The sequence below is a fragment of the Hyperolius riggenbachi genome, chromosome 2, assembly GCF_040937935.1.
Source record: "Hyperolius riggenbachi isolate aHypRig1 chromosome 2, aHypRig1.pri, whole genome shotgun sequence".
Classification (NCBI taxonomy): domain Eukaryota; kingdom Metazoa; phylum Chordata; class Amphibia; order Anura; family Hyperoliidae; genus Hyperolius; species Hyperolius riggenbachi.
The window spans coordinates 281,833,688-281,858,025 of record NC_090647.1 but is presented as its reverse complement, the minus strand read 5'-3'; the positions used below and the strand labels follow the sequence as shown (position 1 = coordinate 281,858,025).

Sequence of the window (24,338 nt, the reverse complement as noted above, 5' to 3'; positions counted from 1 at the left end):
GAAGCAGTACGAGGCTGGGAACATCACAATGATCGCGCTGTTTCTAATAGAAGCAGCGGATCATGGCGGGGTCTTAGATAAACAAACGGGAATGGATTTTCCCGTTCATTGATCTCCGGGCAAGCAGGCGGTGGCGTGCATGAGCGGCGGGAGCGCGGAAGGTACAGATTTCTCCGTCCCTTGGTTTTTTAGGGGGGAAAAAAGGGTCAGAGAAATTCGTACCACGAGGGGTAAAGTGGTTAAACATGCCCTGGTTAGGAGATTTCCCCACTAGTTCCTCTGCATCTTTAAACAGGAACTTAATGGGTTAAACTGCTGAAGGGCTTCAGGGGAAATCTGTTTTGTTCCGTGTTCTCTCTGCTCACTGCCCTGGGGGGTAGAAAAGTTTGTCTCTCAAGAAGCCTGCAGATCCTATCAACGGGAATTGCAGGGGACAAGTGCTGTTTCTATTGGCTCCCTGCTCCTGCCACTCATGGGGATATCCAGACGGAAGGCATTCAAAGCTGGTTTCCGACAGAGGAGAGCAACTGTTACTGATCAAACATGTTACAGTGTTTTACCGCATGCTGTAAATTGTATTTGTGTTGTCACAGCTGATAGCAACTTACTCTTGATTTGTGGTTTACGTGGGTCATGATGTCCAGAGTGAGTGGTGCTTGGTGGAGTTACTGTACAGCTGGTGCTTGGACCTTCATATGAATGTGGCTCTTCAGGGGATAAATGGTTACTGCTGCTGCTGCTACTGACTGGTGTAAATGGCTTAATCCTATATTGAGATAAATATGTCAGTGTAATCAACTGAAATGTTCACTGTAAAATACATATCTTATCAGGTAACTTAACAGAATAATGTCTAAAAAGAACCTCAATGCTTTATGCTGATACCTGATCTTTTCATTTACTGCTGCTGCTCCTGTTCCAAACTTTTCTTGTCTTCTGCGAACATCTCTTGGGGGTTTCACTGCTGTATTTACAAATGCCATTTTTGCTTGTCTAACTGTATTAAAAAGAACAGGAAATGTTTTACAGCAACTTAAACTGCTAAATTTGTCAGGCAGTAATATTAACGCTGGGCCGATGCACACCTGAACCATGTTATTAGGCTGCACCAGTAGATTTAGGTCATGCCAAGTTTGTATTTCAAATCAAATTTAGTGTTACTAAACTGAAAAATATAGCTGCAACCTAGCAGAAGGTTTCGGACCAGGTTAGAAATAAAGCAATAGAGCAAATATCTAAAGCTTCGGTTACCTTTAACTAAGGACAGCAGCGGTCACCTGCTAAATTACAGCACAACGTGCTGTTTAGATGTTTTCACGCTGTACACATCTGAATTGAAAACAAGTTATTAAAAATTCCACCTCTCCTTGTTTAATCAAAATAAAATCAAAAAGACCATTTCCCACCTCATGAGCACTACAATCCCACAAGGTCAATAACATTTGGGGGGGGGGGGGGGGGGGTACTGTGCAAAAAGGAGGCAGCAATGTTATGGACAATAGCTCATTCCCACTTCAGGATCCAAAAGGAGGTGGCAATAACTAGACCGAACAGGGGGTATGAAAGCTGAAGTTCCCTTTGACAATAAACAGGCAAGATTAAACCATAAATTGGGGTGAGGACATATGCTCCCCTCTACACCATGTTACCCTGTTATGTATTTCCTGGGGAAAGAAAACAAGACCCGGATCAATAGCTCCAGACAGCCTATAATGCTGGGCCTAGATTCAACTGAAGAGGGATTGTCAGCCATGAAATCAAATTCCATCTACCCACTGCTCTGTGTTCATTTTGCAGCCTGGAACCTCGCCATGCATCACAAACACTCCTATCTATTCAGAAATAAAGAGAAGGACACCGAGAGCCCAATATATCACGTAGTACGTCTTGATACCAGTTTACTCTCAAACCAGCGTTACCAAAAAGGCACCCACTGCAATAGCAGGTGGGGAGATTAGACCTGACCCCACTCAGGTTAAGAAGTCGCTCTCTGTAGATCGGAAAGATGGGGCAACACCCCCCCCCCCCCCCACCAAGGGTGGACTAGTCAATATACTAGGATGTATAACAGAGGCGCCAACGTAGTATAAAAACGTTTAAAAACAGTTTAAAAGAGGAGGTAGTGGTGGACTTACCTCCTCCAGGAAGACACCAAAACTTGTTGGTTTATGGTAAACATCAATTTATTCACAATACTCCAAAAGTGCAACCCGTTTTGCAGGTTTGTTCCCACTTCATCAGGCAATAACAACGGAGTAATAGCATATAGGGTCAGTAGAAAAGCCAAGTACTTCTGTCTTTTTAAACTGTTCTTATACTACATTGGCGCCTCTGTTACACATCCTAGTAAATCTATTCAGAAAAGTTTCTTCTGTAATAAATCTCATCTGTCAGCCTGGTTCTATTTGGTACATTGTGGCCAAGAAGGAAGCTTGTCATCACCCCTCCAACGTTCCAGCTCCTCACTGATTGGCTAAGGGCAGTTCAGTGTGACATGAGGCTGGAATCTGATCTTGCTGTGCTCACATGTTTACAAAGCAAGCGAGCTAGTGCAGATTCTGGGGGGGGGGGGGGGGGGGGGGGACAAATAAGGGAGGAAATAACATCAGGATGGGCTTCATTAAGAGGGAACCAGAATGGCAAATGCCAGGAACAATTATCTTTATATACTATATAAAATTCACAATTCAATCAAAGCTTGGACAGTACAATACATCTGTTATGTAAGTAGAACAAGTAGATTATCTGCTTATATATGTGTTCTTTTTCCTGGCATAGTATGGCTGACCCTGCTGATTTAACCACTTGAGGAGCGTGGTGTTAATCCCCCTAGTGACAAGGCCATTTTTTACCAAATAGGCCAATGCAGCTTTAAGGCTGCAGGGCCGCACAACTCAGCACACAAGTAATCCCCCCCCCCTTTTCTCCCCACCAACAGAGCTCTCTGTTAGTGGGGTCTGATCGCTCCCCCAATGTTTATTTTCTTTCCATAAATATTTGATTTTTTTTTTCTCTTCATAAATTTGCTTATTTTTTTTAATTTATTTTATATCCCTCTCGCCACCAGCCAATCAGCGTGATCGGCTTCATGCCTATGACAGCCGATCACTTTTGTGCCTGCCAGGGGGACAGCCGTTTCACACGGCTGTCCCCGGTATAGCACTGCTGTAGATCGCAGTGCTGTACAATGTTAAAAGACGGTGGCGATTGCCGCTGGGGGACTGAAGGCGGAATGGAGCTCCGCCTTCCAAATAGAGATGCATGCACATCAGTGCGCCGCCCTCTCCTGCAATCACCATTCCAGGCCATTCACGCCAATCAGCGTGGAGTGGGCCTGGGGCTGCCGCCGCGTTCACGCCTGTTGGCGTGAAGCGGTCGGCAAGCAGTCAAAGAGGATATCTATCAGTACCTAAACCGCCTCCTGCAGCCTTTTCTATACACCATTAGCTCTTATCTAGCTGACACGCTGGATGTGCTCAAAGTGCTACAGGGATCTCCGTGAGTACAGGTGCCAATCAATGTATCAGCCTGTACAGATGCATATAAAACGTTGGGGATCACAACTATACACTGGATAGTAAGGCTGTGGCCTTCGATTTGGGATTTGAGCCTTTGACCAGGGTTAGAATCCCAGTTCAAGCCAATATGTAAAACAGTAAGGAGTATTTGGCAATGACTCCCTGATGATCCTGGTAGCACGTTGAATCCGTCAGGAAAAAAGTGTGATATAAATGTTCTGCGTCTTGTCTTGTCAATAAACCTTTAAAATGCGAAAGTAAAGAGAACTTACTTGGCAATATGGCTACAATTACTGTGCACAGAATAAAACTATTTTTGTGGCTTTTTCCCAACTTCCTCAGGTCACACAGTGCCAAAATGTCGAGCAAAATAAGCAGGAGCTGGCTTGTTTGGCTAGATATTCTGGCAGTGCATGATGCGTACTTTCCCATTTGAAATGTTTGCACTGATCAAAAATTTTACCTTTTGGTTTGTTTGCATGAGATGAGCGAATGTTCTCAGTCAAGGCTTGCAGTCTCCTTTCTCTGGCATCTTGTAGACGAAGGTAAAGTTCCCTCCATGACTCGTACTCCGCTGGAGACTCTTTTTTGAAGTCTCGCTGACAATGGTTCTTCCATAACAAGTCTGTGTCTTCCACTAAAACCTATGACGAAACCAGTTAGGTGAAGGCATTTGTCAATCGAGGTTGTGGCAAAAATCAGGCATTTGTATAGAGAAAATCATGCTGCTTGTCAATCAAGTATGTTCAGGAGCATATTCTAGCTGTAATAGCTGGCAGCTGCACTTTGTGAGAGCCCCAGCACTCCGGGACTCATCCACTACACGACTGGCCTCTGTCACCCACATGACGAGCCTCTGCACTGGTCTCCCAGGGTCAGGAGCCCAATGGTGCAGTATCATTTTTTAAGAGTTGGTATATAACAATGTAAGCGTTATACTCACCAGGGTAGGATGCAACAATCTGCAACCACATTCAGGCCTACGAGAAAATAACCGTTCCCTCTCGGTATTCCAAGTCCACTGAGCATGCTCTGGTCAGTCACACTCCTTGGATTTTGTTGCATACACTAGTGCTTGCAATGTGAAACCCCAAAGGGTTAGGCTAATTTAAAGCGGAATATAACCCAGAATTTCTTCTTTGCTCTAAAAGATTATTTACAGCATATAATATACTAACACAATATTTTTTTTTTTAAGTAAAACAGCATTCAAAGGATTACATCACAGGGCTGACTCTTTCTTCTGCAGGGAGAACCCGCATCCCAACTGCTTATAATCTTATCTTGTGTACAAATTCTTTACTTGATACATTTATGTAAACATTCTCTGGCTGTGCAGGACTTCAGCTGCTGAGTGCTGAAGTGAAAAACAGATCAGAAATAACTGCTGGCAGCATTTACAGCAGAACGACAACAGTTATAAATAAAATGCACCGGCAGCTTTCAAAGTAAATTAACTGAACTTTGGGAAGTTATAATATCTAAATGAATATTAATACTTGTGCACAAAAGCAAATATGATAATTGTATGGGTTATAAAAAGTAGGAAAACACATTTTTGTTGAAAATTTTGTCAGAGTTTTAAACCGCTTTAAGATTGTTGTAGATGCCCTAATAATTCAATTAATAGATTGGTATATCTCGGAGTGTATGGATCTTACCTCCTTAAGGACAAACCACAAAGGTAAGTGTACATTTTATTCATGCACACAACACAGACAAAGCATTTTATGGGTACTGGCCCGCTTCCTCAGGTCAATACAAAAGTGCCTTAGCAGCAGTATAGCACAGATGTGAGCGCCTAACTTAGAGAGGTACTCACGTTCGTGTTATACTGCAGCTAAGGCACTTTTTGCACCCGTTAAACGCTTTGTCTGTCTTATGTGCACGAATAAAAAAAGTACTCTTACCTTTGTGGTTTGTCCTTAAGAAGGTAAGAGCCATACACTCCAAGATATACCAACCTGTTATTAGAATTATTAGGGCACCTCCAACAGAGTACCTGTATAAAAATACATAGATCTGTACATCAATCCTGAAAGAAGGACAAATGATGAGAGACAGAGGAATCTGGATCATAAAGAAGGAGTATTCCTCAGAAAAAGGGAAAGTTGGGAGCTATGGTTGAACGGGCTGCACTCCAAGGCACTGCAACCACTCTGCATATCCTGCACTACTTATGACCAACGGGATATCAGGTAAGGTGGCCGCACAGTTACCGCCTTCTCCAAAGTAGCTCGTTCACCAGGTTTGAAGGAGCTAATATAAAAGCTCTGCCTGGATCCAGCAGTGATTTCAGCCACATTAAAAAATAAAAGCCCATGCTTCTAATTTGCAGCTAGACAGCATCACATCAGTAGACTACTCTGATAGCCTTGGTGAGCCGAGCAATAGAGGAAGATGCTGGAGACCCACACTGGGTGACATTTTCACCAAGACATTATGGAACAGATCTGGAGAGACTAGATTTGCAGCACTTCAACATTTATCTCCCTCAGCTGAACTTAGTATACCCCAAGGGATATTAGATTGATTTTTCTTCTTATCCGGAAGCTGAAAATTTTACATATACAGAAGCCTAAAAATATCCACTAAAACATATACACTAAAACATATACACCTATTGAGCTAAAACTATGGGGCAAGTGAGCACACCAAAACAGAATACTAAACAACCTGATAATTTAATGTCATACTCCCAGAAAAGCATTCCTGCTGTTTTGCAGCCCTAGTGTGGCAACTTGAGCAAATATGGTGCCAGTTATGCAACAAGTTAGATGAATCCAAAAAGCTTCCCAAGAGAAGATTGCCTGGATCCAAACGGCACTTGTAACCTATTGTGATGTTAGCATGATGCATTGGAGTCCCGATGCACGTAGACAACTATACTAAAGGCAAAGTCTTTAGAAAAGAATCATATTTTTAACTCTAGATTACACCTGTTCTTTGAAGGGTGGAGGGAGTGCATATTAAGACTATATTTCTCTAAGTTTATCTAGTTATCATATACCGCTAGTTCATTATATTAGGAGTCGAGTCTCCTACCGCGTATGGTTTGTAGTCTAAGCTCTGATTATTCTCAGCTTTGTAATTTATTTAGTAGAGGTAATATAACAGTCTCTCTTGTTTCTGCCTACAATGGGCTTAATTGTTAAAGTTGGAATGAATTAAGTGGACAGTGTTCCGACTGAGGTTGAGTCAAGACACTCTAGTGATATAACACAGACATACTAACAACAAAGCCACTCTACATGTAAAAACACTCACATGATTATACTCTTCAATTCGGTACAGCTGCTCTGGGGTACACTTTTCTAACACTGGTTCAAGCACTGAATACGGTACTCCTCCTACTTCATAGATAGCTGAAAAGGAAAAGTATAAACATAAACTTGCATCCACTGTGGGATCAAATTCATCCTACTTACTAGCAACGTGAAACAGAATAGCTGGTTGTTACTTCTAATTTATTTAAAAATAAAACTTTTTTATGATCTGCAAAATTTCTGTTCCCCAGACTTTGATAATGAGCATTAGCAAAATGGCAACTCATGTACTCCTTTAATGCTCCAGTATAGTGTATAATGTGTGCAGTGTGCCTCCAGTACTTACAGTCTATGTTATTAGCCAGAACACGAATACACTGTTCATAAAGGGACATCATCTTGGGCAAGTAGGCAGTCTTAGATCCAGAGTACACCAGCATTTTGGAGTTAAATCTACGACCAGTGAATCCAGCACCTTCATCTTCCTCTTGAAAGGATAAAAGTGGAGCTGGAGGAAACACCAAAAACTAGTTAGAATGAACTAATACATCTGAAAAACAAATTCATCTGCATTTATATAATGTTGTTACCTTTCCTTTTGAGAGGAGAAAACTGAACAGGTTCAATTGAAGGAAGTGGACGATAATTAGGCTGGATTGCAGGAAGTGGAATGTCGGGTAAGACAGGAACCTCATCTAGCTGGATAACGGTAACACACACAAAAAAAAATCAATGTTCTTGCAATTCAGTATCATAAAATGATACATTAAAATATCAGCATAAGCTAAAATACGTACATTTACAGGATTCTGCTATTCAACCAAAAAATGGTTACTTGTGACTCTCTACCTGTCAATCTATAACTCACAAGACACTCTGCCCTGCAGATGAATATAGATGCTAAAGGCTGCATAGCATGGAGTCCATGAACACATATGGTCAGTATTCTACTACTGGATTTTTCGTACGGATAAAATGAGAACTGCAGTATCACATTTCCAAATGATTAAAAGCTGATGAGTGACCGAGTCTGTCACGGAATAGCCGTGAGAAACGCAGGTGAATCTAGAGAATTCACAGTCGCTTTCCTGCTCGCTCCCTGTCGGATCTGAGCAGTCGTGCAAGCGATCCGACAATGACATTTTTGTGTTGTTCTAAATCCAGAGATCTGTTCCCCTGTGAGCCAAAGCAGTCTCCCTCTGCCTAGGAACAGCTGGGGGATTTGTCTTAACTGAGTAAGAGCCTGGGGGGAGGTGTTAATTAGCTTGGACATATTCCCTGTGGAAGGCAGAATAACATGGAGGCATGAATTCCCCTTTCTGTTCTGGGAACCAGGTGACACCTAGATGTTAATTAGCCAGCAAAGAGCCCACTCTGCCTTTTGGGAAAAGAAGGATGAGCTCACAGCAGGGGGCTATTCAAAAACCTGCTTTGCCCTAGACTGGCCGGAGCCATATAGGCAGAATAAGAAAGCATGGAGTTTAGGATTTTGAGCATGTTTAAGCAATACCGTTCAGGTGAGAAACGTGAAAGTTATATCATTCTGCTGGTCCGGATCTTGTGAGTATTTTGATATTAAATTTGGGCCACTGGCATAACCAGAACTCTGGGAATTCCACAGTTTTTTAACCGGGCATGCAAACATGCCCAAGTTTGATATCATATTAATCGGTAGGTTCTAGGGATCGAGAATATGTAATTATTATTTGTGTGCCGGCCGCGCAGGTCTGTCTAGAGAAGTGTCAGGGTTATGAGGGCTTGTGGAGGGACCTGCCCCAGATGTGATTACCATAGTCCGGCCTGGGGGCCGACTCTGGAAGCCCGCCTCTGAACTCAGCTCCATTAAAAGTGAATGAGCTGCCCGGGCAAATTAGTCCTCCCATTCCATCTTCCTGAGAGCATGCTGCCAGCCAGAGGACACATGATTGGCGGCCATCTTGTCTGAATTGAAACAAAGGACATCCTCCATTTTGTTTGGATTTTAAAACTTGCTGAACTTTGAATGTATCTCTGGAACAAAGAACTTTGCAGAACTTGAAACCGTTTTGCTTGGACTTTATGATTCTTCCCACAAAAGGACATATTTCCACAAACCCTAAGTATTTTCTCCCTTTTATTTTTTTATACTGGCTATTACTGTTTTAATAATTGTTGATTTTAATAATTATCTGTATATATTATTTATATTGCTTTCAATAAACCGACGCTATCGTCAGTTGTTGTTCTAGCTACCCTACTATTCAGCACGCACACAACTGAACCAGACCTCTGAAGAGACGTTACTATTGGTTGTTTTTGGCTAGACAGAATACAGCGTGTTTTAACTCGCAGGATCAGTCAGGCAGTCGGGTCCACGGGCCCCTACCCGTGGTGGTGGCAGTTATACCCTGAATCGTGTGTGAGTTGTAATTACCCATATCTCACAGGCTCCCTTCTGGTTTGTCTGCGGTTTGTCCCAACGGTTCCTGCGCATTGACTGCGACCAGAGTTCGCACGATCCGTGCGCTGGCACCGTTTGGAAGGCCATTTGCGGTCTGACCACCAGGGCTCCTGTGACAGTGTTAGGCAGCGGTTGGGACCTGTGTTGTGCTGAAAAGTATCTAAGATAGCGCTAGCGCTATCCAGAAACGAACTAATTCGTTGGTGTAGCTGGAAGGCAATATATTTTTTATATATACAGAGAGACTGTGTAGCCAGTACCCCTCCCCAAAAGTTTTATTTTATTTGGCATGGAAATGTCCGGGAACTACAAGCTCATGGCCGTATCAGACCTGGAAAATCTTTGTCAGCTGCGGGGCATTGACACCCTTCACAAGAACAAACAGGACATGGTAAATGACTTGTTTCAATGGGATACCCAGCAACCGCGGGGGCTGGACGTGTCTGCTGAGGTAGACGCCGACCCATCTGACTCAAATGGAGGGGAACCAGAGACTGAGAATCCTGACCGTACAGAGGTTGTGCATCCTGAGGGCCCTGCATTAACAGTTACACAGGAGGCTGTCAGTGTGGTCCCCAATCCCAGAGTTTCTGAAAGTACTCGCCCGGAACTGGCCAGTACGGGACTGTCCATGGGTGCTGACCCGGTAATGCAGCAGGCATTACGAAAGCTGATGGAGACTGACCTGGAAAAGTACATGCAGTACATGGAAGCCCGTGAGGAGCGGGAACGCCAATCTGCAGAACGCAAGGCTGCTGCTGCAGAACACCACGCGGAGAGGGATGCCGCTGAGCGAGAACGGGAGTGCCAACGACAGCATGAGCTAAAACAGGCCAGCCGGAGTTCTTCGCCCAGCCTCCCTGCTGAAGGAGCTGCACCACCCGTAAGTGCAAAATTAAAATTCGCTAATATTGAGAAAGATACAGACATTGACTTGTTTTTGCGGTCTTTTGAAAAGGCCTGCCGTCAGTATCGTCTGTCTCAAGACCAGTGGGCCAGACATCTGACACCTTTGCTGCACTACAAAGCGCTTGATGCTTTCGCAGAATTGCCTATGGAGAAAGATAATGATTATGCCGCTATAAAAGACGCTATCATTACTAAGTACCAGCTGACGCCAGAAGCCTATCGCAAAAAGTTCAGAGCCTGGCAGAAAAAGTCTTCTGATTCGTACCGAGATGTGGTCAGCAGCTTGCTCACCACACTCCGCCAGTGGACTCTAGGCCTCACCAAAGGGTCTTATGGCGTCCTGGAGGACTTGATAGTCCTCGAACAATTTCTGAACATTTGCCCTGCTGATGTACGACAGTTTGTGTTAGAGCGCAAGCCGGCGTCAGCAACTGTCGCTGCAGACCTTGCTGAGACTTTTGCGACTACCCGGGTGCCTGATGCACGCAGAACCGCACCATCCAGCTGGAGGGGAGGTCAGTCCAATACCTCGGCAGACTCTCCTGCCCCTGTGAGCCATCAGCCACAGAGGCCACTCAGCGCAGCTGCTGCACCCAGGCCTGCAGCCCCTGGAGAGGTCACCTGTCACTACTGCCGCCAGCCCGGACACATGAAATTCGACTGTCCGGAGCGGAGACAGACACCACCAGCACCTGCAGCACCTGTACCTCACCCACAGCAGAGGCAACCAGCCAGCGAACCACAGCCTGGATCATCAGATTTTGTCCTGTTTGCCCGCGGAAAGGAAATCCGCGACCGAACCGACCAGCAGCAACTTGTTAGAGTGAACGATAAAGTTGTCACCGGATTCCGGGACACCGGAGCTGACATCACGTTAGTTCACTCACACCTTGTGCCAAAGGAGAGCATCAGCTCCAGCCGATCCCTTGCCCTTACTGGAGTAGAGGGCACCCTTTTTCACATAGCCCACGCGAGAGTGAAGCTGGATTGGGGAGGAGGGGTCCAAGAAAGGGTTGTTGGGGTTGTGAAGGATCTCTCAGTCCCTGTGTTGCTGGGGACTGATTTGGGCAAGCTTGTGTCCTACTACGAACCTGCCACGACAGCCTTGTCGCTCACGGAAGGAGACGGACTCTCCACCCACCACCAGGTACTTTATACACTTGGGGGAGCACCAGGGGGAGGTGGGTCGAATGTGCCCAGTTCAAGGGTACCCGGTTCAATAGTGCCTGCTTCAAAGGCACCTGAGTTTGATGTACAGACTGTCTGTTGTGATTATGATGTAACTGTACCTGAGTTTACTGTACAACCTGTCTGTAATGAAAAAATGTCTATACCTGTCAATGTCATTAATGCATGCAACGATGATTTGAGTAATGCCCGTCTGTGCCCTTCTGAAGGTGTACCTGTGCTAGCAGTACCGCTCAGAACCCGAGCTCAGAACAGGTGGAGGGGGTTCCGGCCTCCTCCCCCTCCTCTGACCGCAGGGACGAGACCTTTCAGCCGCTGGCCTCGTGTGACATGAGCAAGTTGGCTGAAACTGACAGCGTCCTCACAGCAGTACTACAAAGCGACCCAAGCCTGGAGGTGTTCTAAATCCAGAGATCTGTTCCCGTGAGCCAAAGCAGTCTCCCTCTGCCTAGGAACAGCTGGGGGATTTGTCTTAACTGAGTAAGAGCCTGGGGGGAGGTGTTAATTAGCTTGGACATATTCCCTGTGGAAGGCAGAATAACATGGAGGCATGAATTCCCCTTTCTGTTCTGGGAACCAGGTGACACCTAGATGTTAATTAGCCAGCAAAGAGCCCACTCTGCCTTTTGGGAAAAGACAGGATGAGCTCACAGCAGGGGGCTATTCAAAAACCTGCTTTGCCCTAGACTGGCCGGAGCCATATAGGCAGAATAAGAAAGCATGGAGTTTAGGATTTTGAGCATGTTTAAGCAATACCGTTCAGGTGAGAAATGTGAAAGTTATATCATTCTGCTGGTCCGGATCTTGTGAGTATTTTGATATTAAATTTGGGCCACTGGAATAACCAGAACTCTGGGAATTCCACCATTTTTTAACCGGGCATGCAAACATGCCCAAGTTTGATATCATATTAATCGGTAGGTTCTAGGGATCGAGAATATGTAATTATTATTTGTGTGCCGGCCGCGCAGGTCTGTCTAGAGAAGTGTCAGGGTTATGAGGGCTTGTAGAGGCCCCTGCCCCAGATGTGATTACCATAGTCCGGCCTGGGGGCCGACCCTGGAAGCCCGCCTCTGAACTCAGCTCCATTAAAAGTGAATGAGCTGCCCGGGCAAATTAGTCCTCCCATTCCATCTTCCTGAGAGCATGCTGCCAGCCAGAGGACACATGGTTGGCGGCCATCTTGTCTGAATTGAAACAAAGGACATCCTCCATTTTGTTTGGATTTTAAAACTTGCTGAACTTTGAATGTATCTCTGGAACAAAGAACTTTGCAGAACTTGAAACCGTTTTGCTTGGACTTTATGATTCTTCCCACAAAAGGACATATTTCCACAAACCCTAAGTATTTTCTCCCTTTTACTTTTTTATACTGGCTACTACTGTTTTAATAATTGTTGATTTTAATAATTGTCTGTATATATTAATTATTTATATTGCTTTCAATAAACCGACGCTATCGTCAGTTGTTGTTCTAGCTACCCTACTATTCAGCACGCACACAACTGAACCAGACCTCTGAAGAGACGTTACTATTGGTTGTTTTTGGCTAGACAGAATACAGCGTGTTTTAACCGTTTTTATTCGCAGGATCAGTCAGGCAGTCGGGTCCACGGGCTTCTACCCGTGGTGGTGGCAGTTATACCCTGAATCGTGTGTGAGTTGTAATTACCCACATCTCACAGGCTCCCTTCTGGTTTGTCTGCGGTTTGTCCCAACGGTTCCTGCGCATTGACTGCGACCAGAGTTCGCACGATCCGTGCGCTGGCACCGTTTGGAAGGCCATTTGCGGTCTGACCACCAGGGCTCCTGTGACAGAGTCTATTAAGAATCCACCCAACACAGTTTGTAGCTTGTAGCTTACATATATAAACATAAGACAACATGATTTAAGTTGTGAAATCCAATCACTACAGTCAATTCCTCATCTCATGGCTTAGGATAGATAGTATTTATTTCATGCATTGTTAAAATATCTCATGTAATGCTGAAATTAATAAAAGTCACTAACGAAAAGTGTGCACACTTGGTCTATTCCTATTTACATTGTTGCATTCCTATAACTCATGTACAGCACAGGCATAATTGACTGAACATGAAACATTTTACTACACTAAAAATAAAATAACTATTAGGGAGCACTCAGTATAATACAGATTCCTTTATTGATTAAAAAAAATCACTTTCTATGGGTTTATGTAACTCTTAATAGATATTCAACCATCTATTTCACATGTGTACCCATTCATTCCTTCATTCATAATACCTTTCATGCAAAATGAGCCCCTGGTGTCCCCTTTTAGGTAGAAAAAATGATGGAAAATGCAATGGATATATATAAAAAATTCCTTTCTAAAAAAAACCTGGAAAAGAAAACGCAACAACATCTATTGCACTTCACTCTTCAGATACATAAAAGTCCCCCTCGTATCCTATTAGGGTTAATTATTCCTGTATCCTAGTCCACAAGCATTATTTAGCTATTGTGCAATATTCTGTTCAAAACACACCTCCATCAGGGAGGATGCTGCACTTGTTACTTAAAGATCTTTAAAGCATATAAAGACCTTTAAAGCGTATCCGAGATGAAAAACGAACAAGTAACTTGTCTATATATATTATCTAAAGTTTAGATGGTTTAGAGGTAGTGTATAAAGAATAAAGGCCATGCTGAGAATCCCCATGAAGAGAATAATTAGTCCATAGCACTACTACTGTAAGCAACAGCAACAGAGGAGAAAAGTAATTTATAGCTCATTTTACACTGGAAGAAACATTATTTCTTATTTGCATGTGTTCACATGTATTTTAAATGGTCCTTTAAAACATTAATTAACTTACTATAATGGAACCTGTCTATTAAAGGATGGGAGATATTAGGCAGGAATTAAACAGTCAGATCTTGAAGGTGATGTTTCGTAAGGAGGGGAATTGGGCAAAGGTAGTACTCTCAATAAATTTGTCAAGAGCCAAATTATGAAGGTTATATGACTGGGTCAGAGCATCTCCAAACCAACAGGTTTACAAAGACTTCCCAATATGTAGTGGTTAATACCTAGCAAAAGGAGGAAGGACAACTGTTGAGTTTGTGACAGGGTCATTGGCGCTCAAGGGTCACTGATACATGCAAGAAGCACCAGCCTGGCCCAATCCCACAGAAGAGTTACGGTTAAGGAAGGACCAAAAGAAGCATGGGAGATATATATCAAGCATGCGCATCGCTAGGGGCTTAGGCCCAGTAATTTTTTGGGAGTGCTCCGGATATGGGGGTTCAGTGTGCCCACGGAGCTGGCAGTGGTCTGGATGTTCGGGGGTCAGCAGCGTCCCTGCTATTGCCATGGCTGCAGCGTGCAGAGGATGGATGCTTCAAGCCAATGGGAGTCACATGGGGCCAGGCAGCCAATGTGGGAGGAGAACCTCTCCTGCCATGTGCAGCTCCTTATTTGAATGTAAAACCTCCATTTCAGCTGGAGCTGTGATGCTGCTTCCATGGCTTTTCTGTCATCTCTTCCCTCTGCTGTAACATTGGACACCCCCCCCCCCCCCCGCAAAGAGACACAGATCCCGGGAAGAGGACACCGGCCAGAGAGGAGCTTCCTGCTGGAGGGACATTCAGCATGCACAGGCAGACTGCTGTGCTGAATCCTGTGTACATCCCACATGCCTGGAGGTAAAACTGTCCCCCCCTACCATCTTGAGCTGTCCCCCTCTCTGTTTTTCTATGCCTTCCTTCCTTCTTGTACCCCCCTCTGTTTTCATACCCTCCCTTCTTTTGCTCCCCATTTTCATATACCTCCTCCATTTTGTGCTCTCCCCCTTCCCTCTTGTGCTCTCTCTCCCTCTCTTTTCTCTCATATCTTCCACTTCTCCCCTTCACTCTCCAGGAGCTTATCTACAGTCCTCCAGGCCCCATAGCAACAATTTTCTTATCCCTACCATAGCCATACTGTAATGTCCTACCATATTATTAATATGTACTTATATAGCCCTGACATCTCCTGCAGCACTTTACAGAGTACATAGTCAAGTTACTGACTATCCTCAGAGGAGCTCACAATCTAATCCTACCATAGTCTAATGTCCTACCATATTATTATTATGTATTTACACTCACCTAAAGGATTATTAGGAACACCTGTTCAATTTCTCATTAATGCAATTATCTAATCAACCAATCACATGGCAATTGCTTCAATGCATTTAGGGGTGTGGTCCTGGTCAAGACAATCTCCTGAACTCCAAACTGAATGTCAGAATGGGAAAAAAAAGGTGATTAAAGAGAGTCTGAAGCGAGAATAAATCTCGCTTCAGACCTCATAGATAGCAGGGGCACGTGTGCCCCTGCTAAACCGCCGCTATCCCGCGGCTTAACGGGGGTCCCTGATCCCCCAAATCCCCTCGTTTCAGCGGGGGAGCGCTTCCTGGTTGGGGCAGGGCTAACCGCCGCAGCCCTGCCCCACGCGCGTCTGTCAACGCGTATCTCCGCCTCTCCCCCGCCCCTCTCAGTCTTCCTTCACTGAGAGGGGCGGGGGGCGGGGGAGAGGCGGCGATGCGCCGCTGATAGACGTGACTTGAGGCAGGGCTGCAGCCGTTAGCCCTGCCTCCAGGAGCGACCAAGTCTGCGACCAAGTGTCGCATTTGGGGGTGAAGGGACCCCCGTTTAGCGGCGCTATAGCGGCGGTTTAGCAGGGGCTATGAGCTCTGAAGCGAGATTTATTTTCGCTTCAGAGTCTCTTTAAAGCAATTTGCCGGTCTGAGTATTTCACAATCTGCTCAGTTACTGGGCTTTTGATGCACAACCATTTCTAGGGTTTACAAAAAATGGTGTGAAAAAGGAAAAACATCCAGTATGCGGCAGTCCTGTGGGCGAAAAATGCCTTGTTGATGCTAGAGGTCAGAGGAGAATGGGCCGACAGATTCAAGCTGATAGAAGAGCAACGTTGACTGAAATAACCACTAGTTACAACCCAGGTATGCAGCAAGGAATTTGTGAAGCCACAACACGCACTACCTTGAGGCTGTGGGCTACAATAGCAGAAGACCCCACCGGGTACCACTCATCTCCACTACAAATAGGTAAAAGAGGCTACAATTTGCACGAGCTCACCAAAATTCACCAGTTGAAGACTGGAAAAATGTTGCCTGGTCTGATGAGTCTCGATAGTCAGAATTTGGCGTAAACAGAATGAGAACATGGATCCATCATGCCTTGTTACCACTGTGCAGGCGGGTGGTGGTGGTGTAATGGTGTGGGGGATGTTTTCTTGGCACACTTTAGGCCCCTTAGTGCCAATTGGGAATAGTTTAAATGCCACGGGCTACTTGCGCATTGTTTCTGACCATGTCCATCCCTTCATGACCACCATGTACCCATCCTTTGATTGCTACTTCAAGCAGGATAATGCACCATGTCACAAAGCTTGAATCATTTCAAAATGGTTTCTTGAACATGACAATAGGTTTACTGTAGTAAAATGGCCCCCACAGTCACCAGATCTCAACCCAATAGAGCACCTTTGGGATGTGGTGGAACGGTAGCTTCGTGCCCTGGATGTGCATCCCACAAATCTCCATCAGCTGCAAGATGCTATCCTATTAACATGGGCCAACATTTCTAAAGAATGCTTTCAGCACTTTGTTGAATCAATGCCACGTAGAATGAAGGCAGTTCTGAAGGCAAAAGGGGGTCAAACACCGTATTAATATGGTGTTCCTAATAATCCTTTAGGTGAGTGTATATAGCACTGGCATCTTCTGCAGCACTTTAAAGAGTACATAGTCATGTCACTGACTGTCCTCTGTGGAGCTCACAATCTAATCCTACCATTGTCATAGTCTTCTGCTGGGCATACACGGTACGTTTTGTACCGTGTAATCGAGCCGCTGATGGCTCGATTGATAATTTCCGGCGTGTCCGATGCCCCGCCGGATCGGTTCCGCGCTCGATACCGGCGGACAGGACAAAAGAATAAACGAGCGGAAGATAAGAAGCCACCCGCGGGGACGTGCTGGAATCGAGCCAGATGCTCGATTACACGGTACAAAATGTACCGTGCATGCCCAGCATAATATCCTACCACATTATTACTTTGTATTTCTATAGCACTGACATCCTCTGCAGCACTTTACAGAGTACATAGCCATGTCACAGACTGTGCTCAGAATCTAATCCCTACCATAGTCATAGTCTTATACCCTACCTTATTATTATTATTATTATTATGTATTAATATAGCACAGACATCCTCTGCAGCACGCTGCTGTTAGGCGGTGACTGGTGATAGTGGGCCGTGGGTGGTAAAATGTACAAATCTGACCCTGCTGCTGGTGGGCACTTGTGGATCCTTACATAGCATGCCAGTCAGCCCTGAGCGCAGAATCAACGCCAGGCCAGCATCACTGCAGCATAACTGCCAGCCAGGTTAGCACAATATTACCACCAGCCAGGCCTCAGCATCACTGCCAGCCATGCCACCATAGCATCACCACCGCAGGCCAGTCGAGGATAAGACAGAAGCCATGTGAGAGGACTATTCCTAAATATGTGAAATGCTGTGTATTTATGGTATTTAAGTTACACCACTGCTAAGTTCATGTACACTTGATCCCACCCATGACCCTGCACACCTCCCGCTACAAGGTCATGGCCACGGTCAGCTGATCCTACGTGGAAAAGATCAAGTAAATATGTTGAATGCCACACAACTCCCACAAAATGGTCCTCACAGTGAGTGTAGGTTAACAGCAAACCATGACTGTATGCTATGAACTTGAAACAGTTGTTAAATGATGCCCTAAGTTCACATTGAACAGTCAGGACTAATATAGTAGGATATCTGATTGATAAATGTGTACAGGTAATCCCCAGTTAATGATCGAGATAGGGATTATAGGTTTGTTCTTAACCTGAATCTGTTCTTAAAGAAAACCTGAACTGAAAATTTAAATCAAAATAAGCATACACAAGTCATACTTACCTTCCATGTAGTCTACTCCTCAGTGTCTTTCTCCTGTCCCACGTCCTGTTTGTTCACTGCGATCAAGGGAATTTTCCGTCCTCCATTTTGAAAATGGGCATTACCCATAACAGCTTTCTGGTCAGCACACAGTTAAACTGTAACATTGCCCACTTGGGCCATAGGGAAAAATGGACATTACCTGGTACATCAGTTTTCCTCTCAGCTATAACTGACAGCAACTGATATTTTACTGACAGCAACTGATATATTTCAGATCTGACAAAATATTGTCAGAAGTGGAAGGGATTATTGTCAGAAGAAAATGGTGCGCTTCTGAGAGGAACTGATGGCAAGGTAACTATGTAATGTTCATTTGAAGTTACCTCATGTGTTTATTTTAAATATTTTTACTCAGTACAGGTTCTCTTTAAGTCGAAACACTGTGTCATCTCTGTCCACTGTACCTTCTGTGTCACCTCTGGTCCCCCATGCCTTCAGTCTCCCCCTCTGTCCCCGTGTGCTCAGTGTACTTCAGAAAAATGTCATTTTACCGGTTTAAAAAACATTTTTGTTGCTTGATTTTTTTTTTCATTTTATTAAAAAAACACTACACTTTTTTGGGAAAAAAAATTCACTTGTTCCCACAGAATAACATTTCACATTTTCAGGCCATTCGTATTGTCAGACATTCATAAGTTGGGGACTACCTATACTTTTTGGGCTCGTTTCCACTAGTGCGGCGTGCGTCTGCGAGACGCACGCCGGCACTGAGCGGGTGGGCGGGATCGCAGGCAAATCCCATCAGCTGTGCCATGCACGGCTATGGGATTCGCATCCTCCGCTGCGAATTCTGCAGGGGGCTCCGGCCGAATCGCTACAGCAAGCGATTCCGCCGGCGGCGCCATTCTCCCCTATGGCAGAGTTTCCCCGTGCGATTCATGTGCGGGGAAACTCTGCGGAATTGCGGCGGTTTCCGGCCTAGTGGAAACGGGCCCTCACAGGCAAATCAAAGTAGAACAGCAATATTGTAACATTAATGATCTCACCTTGCTGAAAATGGTTGATGTGGCTTCTTTTTTGCTCCTTTTGTCAGATTCTGACTTAGATTTGTGTTTGGAAACCTCTTTTCTCTCTGATTTGCTCTCACTCTTTTTGTTGTTCTTCTTTTCAGGTACGCTTGCTACCGGCTTTGGAGCTGGTTTCTTCCTTTTGACCTGGTTCTGGTCATAACTCAGATAAGATTCAAAAGACATAGTTGGTTTCTCATATACATCTTCCAAGTCAGGGTCTACTGGAGGAAGGGAGAGTTTGATCGATTTTTTTTCAGTTGCCTCTGTTTCTCCTGGTTTTATTTTAGCTTTTTTTTTCTCTGGTTTGTCCCTGTGTGAGGACTCTTGATCTTTTTCCGATGGTTTTCGTCTCTCTGAGGACGGCATATCTATTTTAGATTTGTCGGATTTAAGTTTGTCATGATGTTTTTGTTTTTTAGTTTCTAATGCATTTTCTAGTTCACTTTTTGAAACATTGTGCCTGTGTTTTTCCTTTTTATGGGAGTGCTCTCTGTTCTCTGGAGGAGAAAGCTTCTCCCGGCTGCTTCCAGAATAGCTTGGAAAATCCTCGGTTTCCTTTGAGGACATTTTGTCTTTCCTTTTTTCTGTGTTATGAGCTTTAGTCTCAGATCTGTGTTTTTCTTTATGGGATGACTTCTGCTCTTTGCTAAGCTTGTGGAGGCTTCTGTCCCTGGATATACTTGGTGGGCTATAAGTAGGTGTAGGAGAATATCCTCTGCCGTCTTCAGAATCCCCATTATCTGAAAATTGCTCTTTTCCGGATTCTCCATAGGACCTATAACTCTCTTCAAGCTCATCTTCATATTCAATATGGTCTTCCTCAGGTGATGGAGATCTAAGCCTTTTTCTAAAACTGCTTTTATCGTGCTCATGCTCCTCGGGTTCGTTGGTTCTACATGGACAAATATACAGGAAAGTAGAAATAAAACACTGGTCTGGTTGTAGAAACCTACATAACATTGCAGCAGCTACCAGTTATTTCTATATAAAATCTTTCTTACTTTGGGATCTCCTGTGGGACTAATTTCTTCCATTGTGCAACCAAGTTTTTGGCTAGTTCTCCTACCACTTCATGCTTTCGCAATGCATTAACCGTCTTGCCTATTCCAGTGTCCTACATTTAAAAAAAAATATATACATACACGTATGTTATATTACTCAGCTCAAACATTGGCTTTTTCATGATACATATAAAAGTGTAAAGTTTGCTGTGGATAAAAACAAAGCAGAGTATGGTTTATTATCTTTACATTAAACTATTTTCTCCTTGAATTCACTGGGGGACATAGTATGACTGCTGTGCTATAAGGCCAGAAGGCTGGACACTATGAAAAAATAGCTGCTTCCTGCTGCAGATTAAAAGTCTATACATAGAGCAATGAAAGAAAAAAAAAAAAGACACCCAAATGGGAAAACACTAATAAGTCAGTGGTGAAGTATATATAAAAGAATTGGTCTCCCAATGAAGAAGACAACCATTATAGGGTACTGTATATACTCTCAGAAATGCCCATATGCAATATTTTCCATAAAAAAATAATAATCTGGAAATATGTGTGACCCTAAGATGAGCTCAGCCCCAATGCCTTGCTCTTGCCCCCATGCAGAGCATGCATTGGACGCATGAATTAGCTGCAGAGCACGTTGAAAGCATGCCTGTATCAATAGTTACCTATCCAGCAACAGTGTCCCTTACAGTTTAGAATGCTAGAGCTCTGGAGTTTGCCGCCGTGTGACCGCAGTGAAGCCCTGGAGCACATGGGGGAAGATAAAACCTGTAGGTGAGATTTAGGCTACTTACACACTAAGACGTTGCGTTTTAGGGGACGTTATGGTCGCATAACGTGCCCCTAATGCAACGCATGGTGGTGCGGGAGAGGACGTTCGAGTGAGCCGCGTTAGGCGGCTCTATCCACATAAGGTCTCCCAGAGTGGCGCTGATTGGCCGGCGGGACCACGTGATGCGGAGCCAGACACTCCGCATCACGTGGTCCCGCCGGCCAATCAGCGGCCGCCAGTGCAGTGCATATTAAGTAGCCATGTGCGCGGCTACTGTAGCGGCATCTCCCCGCCTCCTCTCCGCCCCCCACTGAGCATGTGCAAACAGTCTAACGAACGCACAGCATGCTGCACTCTCACTACAACGTGCAGCGTTACATGTAATGCAACGTGGGCAGTGTGAACAGCCCACTTGTGTTACATTGCTGTGCGTTGGAGGAGCGTTACAGGCTGTACTAACGTGCACCTGTAACGTCCCACTGTGAAAGCAGCCTTAAAGGACCACTCCCTCGAATCACTTAATTTTCAGCTACCCCAAAGGTGGTCCTTTAAGGATGGCTCCCGAAACCAGGAGATGTAACTATGGTTACAGGCACACTTTCATTGTGCACTTAGCAAGAGGCCCCCCTGTATTCTTGCCTTCATATGTGAATAAGACAATCTTTAACTTTTGGCTTAATTTTCTGGGAGAAAAAAAAAGGTCAGGTAGTCTAAGAGGATGAGACCAAAACAACGTCATTATTTCAAAACACTATAGGCTTGATTCACAAAGCGGTGCTAACAGTTAGCACCCTGGTGAAAAGCCCTTTATCACGCCTAAACTCAGTTTAGGTGTGGTAAGTTTAGGCATGATAAGTTTAGGCATGATAAGTTTAAGCACCAACTGCTAGCTAGCAAAGTCTGGTGCACTTCGCATAGAGTTTAATGGCGCTGCTTTGCGAGCGGGACTTTGCGCACGATCTAAACTTATCTAAACTTATCACGCCTAAACTGGCTTTTCACCAGCGTGGTACAATGGTTATGGCGTGCTAACTGGGTTAGCACCGCTTTGTGAATCAAGCCCTATGTTTCTAAGGAGCCTACATATTCTTTGGTAATCAATGGCAGAATGGGGACTCCTCTACCCTTGTCAGTGCTTAAAGGGGCACTATGGCGAAAAACTGTAAAAATGTGCAAACATATACAAATAAGAAATACATTTTTTCCAGAGTAAAATGAGCCATAAATTACCTTTCTCCCATGTTGCTGTCCCTTACAGTAGGTAGTAGAAATCTGACAGAAGTGACAGGTTTTGAACTAGTCCATCTCTTCATGGGGGGATTCATTTATTTTCAAAAGCACTTAGTGAATGGCAGTTGCTCTGTCCAACTGCCAAAAAACTGTAGGGAGCAGGGAAGCTGGCCAGCATCATTGTTTAAATCCTTTTTAGGGAATATCTTTATAAAGATTAAAAGCCTTGCTGAGAATCCCCTATGAAGATATGGACTAGTCCAAAACCTGTCGCTTCTGTCAGATTTCTACTACCTACTGTAAGTGACAGCAACATAGAAGAAAAGTAATTTATGGCTCATTTTACTCTGGAAAAACGTACTTATTTGTTTATGTTTGCACATATTTAAAATTTTACAATTTTTCGCCATAGTGCCCTTTTAATGGAGGATGCCACTGTGCACAACATATCTCTGTAAATGGACAATTGTGTGTTGAAAAAAAATTAAAAAAAATCTAATTTGCAGAGATATTTCTTCCACCCAGCATGGGTATGTTTAAAAATACACCCCAAAACACATTATACTACTTCTCCTGAGTACGGCGATACCACTTGGGTGTGACACTTTTTTTTGCAGCCTAGGTGCGCTAAGGGGCCCAAAGTCCTATGAGCACCTGTAGGCTTTACAGGGGTGCTTACAATTTAGCACCCCCAAAATGCCAGGACAGTAAACACACCCCACAAATGACCCCATTTTGGAAAGTAGACATCCCAAAGTATTCAGCGAGGGGCATGGTGAGTCCGTGGCAGATTTCATTTTTTTTTTTTTGTCACAAGTTAGCAGAAATGAAAACTTTTTTTAATTTTTTTTTTGTCACAAAGTGTCATTTTCCACTAACTTGTGACAAAAAAATTAAATCTTCTATGAACTCACCATGCCTCTCAGTGAATACTTTGGGATGTCTTCTTTCCAAAATGGGGTCATTTGGGGGGTATTTATACTATCCTGGAATTCTAGCACCTCATGAAACATGACAGGTGCTCAGAAAAGTCATAGATGCTTCAAAATGGGAAAATTCTCTTTTTGCACCGTACTTTGTAAACGCTATAACTTTTACCAAAACCAATAAATATACACTTATTGGATTTTTTTTTTATCAAAGACATGTAGCACAATAAATTTGGACAAAAATGTATATAGAAATTTTACTTTATTTGAAAAATGTCAGCACAGAAAATTAAATATTTTTATTTATTTTTTACAAAATTCATGTCTTTTTTGATGAATATAATAAAAAATAAAAAAATCACAGCAGCAATCAAATAGCACCAAAAGAAAGCTGTATTAGTGACAAGAAAAGGAGGGAAAATTCATTTAGATAGTTGGTTGTATGACCGAGCAATAAACCGTTAAAGCTGCAGTGGTCTGAATGGAAAAAAAGTGTCTGGTCCTTAAGGGGTTTTATGACTGCAGTCCTTAAGTGGTTAAAGGACCTCTGTCACGAAAATCTTAAAATGTAAAATATATGTAAACTTATACAATTAAGAAGTAAGTTTCTTCCAGAGTAAAATGAGCCATAAATTACTTTTCTCCTATGTTGCTGTCACTTACAGTAGGTAGTCGAGATCTGACAGAACTGACAGGTTTTGGACTAGCCCATCTTCTCATGGGAGGTTCACAGGGTTTTCTTTATTTTCAAAATGCAGTTAGTGAATGGCAGTTGCTCCGTCCAACTGCCAAAAAAAGTGTATGGTAAGCAGGGAGGCTAGTCTGCATCTTTGTATAAATCTTTTTCAGGGAGTGTCTTTATAAAGTATAAAGGCCATGCTGAGAATCCCCTATGGAGAGATGGACTAGCATAAACCTGTCGGTAATGTAAGATTTCTACTACTCACTGTAAGTGACAGCAACATAGGAGAGAATTAATGTATGGGTTTTTTTACTCAGGAAGAAATGTGCTTCTTATTTGTATGTGTTTTAAATTTACCTCTTTAAAGG

At 43.9% G+C, this 24,338-nt stretch overlaps 1 protein-coding gene across 1 annotated transcript in view; it reads right to left on the bottom strand.

The window, feature by feature from the left end:
* Window positions 1–24,338, bottom strand: part of ELOA (elongin A) — a 69,273-nt gene that overhangs the window by 12,365 nt on the left and 32,570 nt on the right. The window contains exons 3-10 of the mRNA XM_068268800.1: window positions 20,352–20,464; window positions 19,327–20,242; window positions 7,375–7,483; window positions 7,131–7,292; window positions 6,786–6,883; window positions 3,982–4,162; window positions 886–997; window positions 609–766 (exon numbers count right to left, since the gene is read on the bottom strand). Coding sequence (XP_068124901.1) covers window positions 609–766; window positions 886–997; window positions 3,982–4,162; window positions 6,786–6,883; window positions 7,131–7,292; window positions 7,375–7,483; window positions 19,327–20,242; window positions 20,352–20,464 — 1,849 coding nt within the window. The remainder of the gene's footprint in view (window positions 1–608; window positions 767–885; window positions 998–3,981; window positions 4,163–6,785; window positions 6,884–7,130; window positions 7,293–7,374; window positions 7,484–19,326; window positions 20,243–20,351; window positions 20,465–24,338) is intronic.